This window comes from Triticum dicoccoides, chromosome 1A (assembly GCF_002162155.2).
Source record: "Triticum dicoccoides isolate Atlit2015 ecotype Zavitan chromosome 1A, WEW_v2.0, whole genome shotgun sequence".
Taxonomy (NCBI): domain Eukaryota; kingdom Viridiplantae; phylum Streptophyta; class Magnoliopsida; order Poales; family Poaceae; genus Triticum; species Triticum dicoccoides.
In genome coordinates, this window is record NC_041380.1 from 195,159,320 (window position 1) to 195,167,563 (window position 8,244).

Here is an 8,244-nt window from a genome sequence, read left to right on the forward strand (position 1 = left end):
CTTAAAATAGACGAGAGTGTTATAAAGGGCATAAAATTTAGACACAGTGTTATATAGGGAAGAAAATATTTTTCGGTGTCAAATAGGGAAACAAAATTTAACACCGTGTTAAATAAGGAATTCTCTTAAAAAGTAAAGGGCGCGCTGAACGACAGTACGCTACAGCTGTGGCATGAAACGTGCCGTCGCAGCACATCTCAACTGCGAACGCATCGCACATCTCCCTGCGGCGACCGACCGTCACGTAGTTAGACCCGTGTGCGCCGCAAGCTGCCAGCCCTCCCTATATCCTCTCTTCCCTCTCCGCTCTCGGGTTTCTTCACCATTAGATCCCACCGATTCCACGCTCCACTGATCCTGCTGGTCCGGCGGCTCGCCGCTACCGATTGAACACCCCAATTTGGCCCCCTCCATTCGGTCGAATTGGGAGGTTCTTTGGAAGCGCATCCACCCACGAATCGAGGTAATTGACTTATGCTCCACGCCCTGGCATTGGTTTCTTGCGTAAAGCTTGGATCTTTCCTTGGATTAACTTGCTGGACCGGCTTGTTGTGGAGTGGGCGTCGTCATGGATGTGCCTGACCCGAATCTTGGCGTCCTTAGCTTGTCGCTCACGGGGGAAAGCTTTTCTTCAATCCGTGAACTGTTTGTTGTATCTAACCGTGTCAAATGTCGACTTGCAGGATTGGAGCTTTCTTGCAGTTGCATTTAGGAATCATGAATAATTTGTTGCAAGACTGAAACGGGTGTTGAGGTAACTACTGGAGGAATTTGTTATTATGGCCAATGCCCTGATTCTGTCCGGGGCTTATGAGCTTGCTGAATATCTGAAGCACAAGTAACCATGGATAGAAAAGTCGGAGTGGTTTTAGTCTGCCTGCTCTTCCTACTCATTGGGGAAGTTTCGGCGGTTGCCCAGACCGAGGTTGGTCATGTGCGTGTAACACAGGAGGCACCAGATCTGAAGCTAGAGGATGCTGGTAGACATGATGTGTCCCAAAGTGGAAGGGTGTCGGTGTATGTTGTTGCATGGTCCACGCTTGCGATGGCTGCAGCAACAGGGCTGGGAGCAGTTCCCTTCTTTTTCCTGGAGCTAGAGGCCCAATGGGCGGGCCTTTGCAATGGGTTGGCAGCTGGGGTGATGTTGGCAGCAAGTTTTGATCTTGTGCAGGAAGGGCAGATGTATGGCAGTGGGAGTTGGGTTGTTTTTGGGATTTTGAGTGGAGGGATCTTTATTTGGCTTTGCAAGAAGGTAAATCTTGCTTCATACTCTTTGTCGTTTAGCGATATCATTGATCATTTACATCGACTAATTTATTGCCAGATATAAACAACTATTATAGTCGAAAGAACTAGTTAAGGCACCTACGATGTATGCTCTAGCTCAAGAAAAAACTTTAGTTTACTCCGAGATGGCTTTCTTCTGTCCAAGTATCTGTCAGCATGCTGATGGTTTAGCAGTATGAGCCTACTTACATAGTCTTGGATCCACAATTTTTGTAGCTGCCAGGGTTAAGTCTGAAGCGCAGGCAGTTGAAGGAAGTGCACTAGTCAAGTCAGCGGGATGTTTCAGTGAAAGAATTAAACAAAATCATTAGGTTTCATGATGAAGTGCCACGTCCAGCAGGCAGAACACATTAGTCTGCTCTGGCTGAAATTTGTTTATGTGGGCATTGTGCGAGCTGCTTAGATGCGGTTGGTATTCACAGCATTTATTCCAGTTTGGTGGACAAACCCACTTAAAGTGGTCAGCAGCATGCAGCTTCCTACGCGTGTCTCGTCTGATGTTTCTGTCGAGGGATGCTCAATGCTGGTCATTCCCAGGTTTTGGCCACACAGTTCGCGAACGGTAATACCTCCTGGCAGAGCAAACTTTTTTGGTGATGCTCACTCGCCTCGAACGGGTGTAGAATGAGACCATATTTTCCTTGAACCAGCTGATGAACATCCGTCGGCATGACCTTGTACAGATCTGTTTCGTCAACGTTGAGCATCAGCCTCTATGCCGAGTGCATGCCCTTGATGGGCCCTGTACCGCTGGGAAGTGGTATGCTGCATACAGCTAACGTGGCAGGAAAGGAATGGCCACTGTAGCAGGAAAGGATGGACACGTATATGCAAAACCGTAAAGAGAGAGCTAGCTATATATACTCTATGTAACTACTCCCTCTGTCCCATAATATAAGAGCGTTTTTATGCTATACTAGTGTTAAAAACGTTCTTATATTATGAGACAGAGGGAGTACAAGTCTACACTCTACAACTTGGTACTGTTAGTGTGTTTTTTTGACAGAAAGTGATGGCGAATATTTTTTTTCAAAGGGTTTGTTAGTGTATGTTTGGTTGTACTGCAGCTAATGTTGAGTGCTCATATGCGGGCTTACCAGCTAACATTGTGCCTCATGTAGCTCCACCGCAACCGCAAGTGCCCACTTAACTTAGGAGTTGCCCACAAAGAGCCACTTCGTGATTATTTTGCTGGCGGGCTTGGCTTGGCGGGTCTATTGGCAGTGCTGCCATTTTCATGCCTAAGTAGGTTAATGTGAACATGGTACTCGTTATGTGTCTACAATAGTAACTACCCTCGTGTAGGCTTATCTTGCTTTAAAAGAATTAGACTGCTGATAAGATTATTCTGGTTACCTGAGCTGAAACCTTAAATGTCAATGCATTGCTGATGTGCATATTGCTGTGCCAGTTCAACGTTCTGAATTGCCACTAGAATAAACTTGTTAACCGCATTTAGCATCATATCAGCTCAGGATGCTAGCTGTGTTTTCAGCATTAGCGAATATATTTTGCTCCATTCATTTTGGTTATATTTTCCTTTAGATGATACAGTATCTTCCATTTCGTTGATCACAGATTCTTGAGCAACATGGAGAAGTAAGTATGTTGGATATAAAAGGTGCAGATGCAAGTAAAGTTATTCTTGTTGTTGGAATAATGACACTCCATTCTTTTGGCGAGGGTTCTGGTGTTGGTGTTTCCTTTGTTGGGTCAAAAGGATTATCTCAAGGTCTTTTAGTTACTATAGCTATAGCAGTGCACAACATACCTGAAGGCCTGGCTGTAAGCATGGTACTATCATCTAGGGGTGTCTCCCCACAAAAAGCAATGTTATGGAGTATCATAACATCTTTACCACAGGTGCGTTTTCTTTTGCTGTCATCGAGTGGAAATATGAAAGTATTATTTGATACACGCATCATCCTCATTCAGTCATGGAACATTCATCAATTTTTAGCTATATTAATTCCTTATTTCTTAACTAGAAAAATAATACTGAATCGGATAATCGGTTTGGCTCCCAGGTCCAGATGAGTCTGGAATCTGGACCCTTCATTCTTATTGAGATTGTTAACCGTAGCTGCATTCCAGTGCATATTCGTCCTTTTTACAAAAAAATTGAACAGTGGTAGGCCTCATGTGCCAGACATTAATACGGGCTGCTCCATTTCTTCTGTGTCAGTACAGACAGCAGCTTGATGCTCATTCACCGCGTAGTACTCATACCTGGACCGACGTGGTGGTTTGCCGTGAATGCCAGCAGGTTCCCTAGTAATTAAAAGACCCAACCAGCCTCCCAGCTAACACCTTCTTCCTCCCCTGAATCTGGCTATACCGAGTCCATGGTGTCTTCTTCCTTCAGCGTTCTAATCATATACACCTTGTTAGGACAAGCTGTGTGGTCTTTAGGGTGCCTCCCCACTCTGCAAGAGCAAGTTGGACTCATCAACTGACATGACACTACTGCACTTGACTTACATTATGCCACAATTGGTACCCACTTAATTTTTTGGCGCATGGTTCACAAAATCCCTGAAGTTAAAAACTGCAGTTTTGTTCTGTACTTCAGTATGTGAGAACTCATCTAAACTCAAGTGGTTTCAGATTGCGGCCTAATTTGTCTTCCCCTTGTATGGAATGGTACATTTCAGAAATCTGTACAAATAGGTGAACAATTCATCGACTGAAGCATTTGGAACATACTTCTTTTTCCACCTGGAGGCTTGAGGGTCCATTTTCCCTGTCGTTTCTGCAGGTACCGCCGGCTCGCTGTCTCCCGTTGATGAATCATTGCCAATCTATGTTCCTCCACACCTTTCTGTATCCCGTCAAGGTCCTCAAGTTCTTCATGGTCCACCCAACCTTCACCTTCTGCAACTTCCTCGCAGATCCTGCCTGCCCACAAGGGCCAAGGCAAGTGTCGGGGAAGGTGCATGGCAACCCTGTAGGCTGTCGGCATCATCACGAACCGGAGAACCGTCCAATCTCTCTACGTCACATCGCCAAATATTGGCAGGCTGCTAACACATGATGAGTCAAAAAGATTACATCCTAAACATAATCCAGGCACCATACACATCAAGGCACATACCTGTTGGCTAGACCTAGGGGAAACTCCATGGTAGCTGCACACCCGCATCAAGCTGGCAATCATGCTCATGGGTTCAGGCGCCCATGGGTGCATCCGACCCGAATGGGTAGTGTATGGGTCGTCGACTTCACCCAGTAGTAACCCGATTAGTCGTGGGTAGGTATGTGCATAACTTCATACCTATGGGTAACCTGATTAACTATTCTTACTGATTATAAATATTTCATTTTATATAAGACGTATTTTTAGAAAAAATATACACTGTATACTCTATAATGGGTAGTAAATCTGTACAATTATTTAAACGCAAGCCAACAATGTACATCAAGTACGATGCAAAAAAGAAGTACAGCAAGTAGGCCAAAAGTTCAAGACTAACACAACGTGTATGCATCTCTAGTCCTTTGCTCTTCTCTTCATCCACACAAATCAAGTTTCATGGGCCAAAAATTGCTCAGTCATCGGTCCATAGGAGATGTGCCAGTTGCATGGCACCAAGACCCTGGTGCATCCAATTCATGTAAAGCAAGTAACAACCTCGAGTAGCTAACGAGATAGGGATGGGCAAGCCCTGTAGGCGGTGTTGCAAGGAACAATTTTAACATACAAAAAATATCCTTATTCTATGGAATGTTGGTCAGAGATAAATGTGAAGTATGATAATTATTCTTCAATGCTCACCTGATGGTGCCCAATTGGGTCAAATTACCTGATGGGTTTGGGCATGGGTCTAAACTTAGACCCATGGGTAGGGTTGTGGGTTTGGGATGAACCCGATAGTGGGTTCGGGCATGTGTCTGGTTGAGGTCGACCTGACCAAACCCGAACCATTTGTCAGGTCACCTAGTACCAAAAAATGGCCCCAGCCCAAGGTTGAAGATGACTGGCTCTGTTTACACAGTTCTCGACCACCTTACCCTACATGATGCTTAACCATGTGTTCTTCTCTAGTTTGGCCCATGCAACCACGTTCATCAACTCTTGGGCCTTACCAAAAAATTCTGTACCACTGTCCAGGCAGGACTCATTTTCGTGCACCAGCAGTACATAAGTTGGGACGTCAAGAAAGCCGCAAGCACTGTTGCAGGCAACATTTACAACCCAGCGCTTCTGTTGGCTGGCGGGCTAGACATACCCCATCGCGATAAGCTGAATGCAATACCTCATTTTCCACTCCACCTTATCTTACACGATATTAATTTCGGCACACACCCCACACTCAAACTTGAAGGTCCAGGTACGAAGTTCATCTGTACTCCCGAGCCAAATCGCCTACCCACATTAAAAACCCTCATTTAAAATATTTTTGAGCTGGAACAAGAGAATCCATTTGTGAAATTAACTAGTATCGTTTTTCTTTGTATGTTTGTTTTTGTGTCCATGTGTGTTGCTTATTTGTTTGCTTGTGCAAAACAGTATGTTGGTTTATGTATGTGTGCTAGAAAGTGGTGAAAGACTTAAGGTCCTAACTCGTAAGTACAGTTGACATGCACCATAGCTTTGCACACTCTCATGAATCATAAAATGATTATATTTTTCCTGTGAAATTTTAAATTTTAATGACCTCAGACTCTGAATTGTTGAAATATCATAATGAATCACAGTGGTAGATTCACTGGTGAGTACTAGTACTATATTTGTATTCGCAGCAGGAGTGCTTTCTTTGTCATGTCATACTTCTTTGTAATTTACTATTTTTGTTGCCATTTTTTGTAGTCCAATAAGGCTAAGTGCTTCACATACTAGTTTAGTAACCGTCTGTGACTCAAAAAGTTTCTCCAAACTCCTCCCTAACCTAATTGACAAATCAACAATAACATTTCACATCTTGGAGAGGAGTCACATTTATAATGGACTTGTGTGGAAACGAGCTCATCAAACATCTCAAAGAAGCGCAATTAGAGAAATGGCATCACAAAGGATCTTAAATACTAAATCGTATGACAATCACTATTTATTTATTGGCATTGTACAAATAAATTCTGTACTATTTTCTTCTCTTAAAAAGGACAGCCACTGCTGTTTACACGTGCAACTTTTTCTTAGTATTACTTTGTGAATGAAATGCTCATATGCTTAGCTGCAACAGCTTTCAAAGTTGATCTCCACTTTTGAGTTACATTCTTTTCTTTACACTCTGATGACCCTGTTTCATTTTCCTTGGTAAATATAGCCAATTGTTGCTGTGCCTGCATTCCTTTGTGCCGATGCATTTCAGAAGGTGCTTCCTTTCTGTACTGGTTTTGCTGCAGGGTGCATGATATGGATTGTTATTGCAGAGGTTCTTCCTGATGCTTTTAAGGTGACTACCCTTTCGTCATCAAGAAATTGTTAACTGAAGTTGTTGTTTTGCTCCGGAAGGATCTCTGAGTATTTCTGTGTTACATGCAGGAAGCGACTCCATCTCAAGTAGCCTCTGCTGGAACACTTGCTGTTGCTTTTATGGAAACATTAAGTACCGTGCTTCAGGGATTCACGGATGGCCACGGGTAAGTTGCCTCTTATATTATTTAAGGATCTTACTTGGACTAGTACAACTTTCAACTGATGCTGTTGATTTGTTCTGATCTAGCTTGGAAGATACATCAGGCTTTTTGGTATCACTTGTATTTGGTCTTGGTCCACTTTTTGGAGGAATTATACTTGTCGCGTTCTCGCTTGCCTTCAACATGCCACACCCTCTTCTTACTGGTGTAGCATCTGGCATTGCCTTCCGTCTTGCTTCATGGAGGCCATTGCAACTTGTGATGTCCTTAAAGATGGGTCTCTTCACCACCTTGTTCCTCCTGCTAGGAGGTTCCGTCTTCTACCATCTCGTGGAAGCAAGCATCCTTATGGTTGCTAAACACAAGAAATCATCCGTCAATGTCATTACATCTTCCAGCGGGCTCTCTCTTAGTGTCCTCACACAGCAATCGCTCCTTGCTTGCGGTTGCGTCTTCCTTCACGCCTACGCCGAAGGGCTTGCACTTGGTGTGGCGGCACGCAAGGCATCTGGTCTAGGCCGCTACATGGTTCTTCCAGTCTCTCTTCACGGCCTACCACGGGGTGCTGCTGTTGCTAGTTGTGTATATGGTGCCACTGATAGCTGGCGAGGAGCCTTGGCAGCTGCAGCTCTGACCGGGTTTGCGGGACCAAGCGCGGCCATTGGTGCAATCCTTGCGAAGATTGGCTATGATGGACTGGACTATTGGATGGTGATTGCATGCGGGGCTTTGATCCCGAGCTTTGGCCGTGTCTTCAGATGCTCGCTGCGGCTGGACGCGAGGAACAGCGTCTGCGGGCTCCTGATAGGTTTTGGTTTTGCTTGGGTGTGCTTGATGTCCACCAGATTCATCTGCTTGCACACCCCTTACTGCAATTCAGCTCCAGAAGCGGTCACATGATGTGTTCCTGTCAGATAGTCACATGTAACATCAATGTAACTATAATACTGAAATTATAAGAGGGATATCCTTTCCTTGTATGAACAAAGTGATGAAAGGGAAACGAACATTAGACAGTGATTTTGCCTGGAATAATCTTGCAAATTGTGCCACCACAACACAAAAGAAAAGACCGCCTGCTACTTTGGTGAATGTTCATTTAGGTGTAATATCCCTTGGCCTCAGTATGATGGCTGAGCACGAGCAGAACAGGTGAGAGCTTCGGGGAGAAGAAAGCATACGAGAGAGAGAGCTGATTCGAAAGTCCTCTTATGAACAATAGTAATAAAAACATGTTTTTTTTTTCAAACTTGTCAAATATTTTGAGTGCTTGCAAAGTTTTGTCGTTGAACATTCATGAAGTTTCATCACGGAATGACATTCAAGAAAGCTCATGAATGTCATTTTATAATAGCTTTGCAAGCAGTCAGAAACTTT

General features: G+C 44.1%; 1 protein-coding gene across 2 annotated transcripts; it reads left to right on the forward strand.

Moving 5' to 3' along the window:
- Positions 1 to 209: 209 nt before the first annotated feature.
- LOC119266552 (putative zinc transporter At3g08650) lies at positions 210 to 7,899 on the forward strand. 2 transcript variants are annotated; one of them, XM_037547788.1, is made up of 7 exons: positions 210 to 463; positions 684 to 1,252; positions 2,866 to 3,150; positions 5,399 to 5,618; positions 6,634 to 6,683; positions 6,773 to 6,870; positions 6,954 to 7,899. In XM_037547788.1, the coding sequence occupies exons 2-7, from the start codon at positions 845 to 847 to the stop codon at positions 7,765 to 7,767; spliced, it is 1,875 nt and encodes a 624-aa protein (XP_037403685.1). In that variant the 5' UTR covers positions 210 to 463; positions 684 to 844; the 3' UTR covers positions 7,768 to 7,899. The 2 variants fall into 2 exon arrangements, with proteins under 2 accessions (XP_037403685.1, XP_037403692.1); XM_037547795.1 differs by lacking the exon at positions 5,399 to 5,618 and having other exon boundaries at positions 213 to 463; positions 6,555 to 6,683.
- The last annotated feature ends 345 nt before the right edge of the window (positions 7,900 to 8,244 follow it).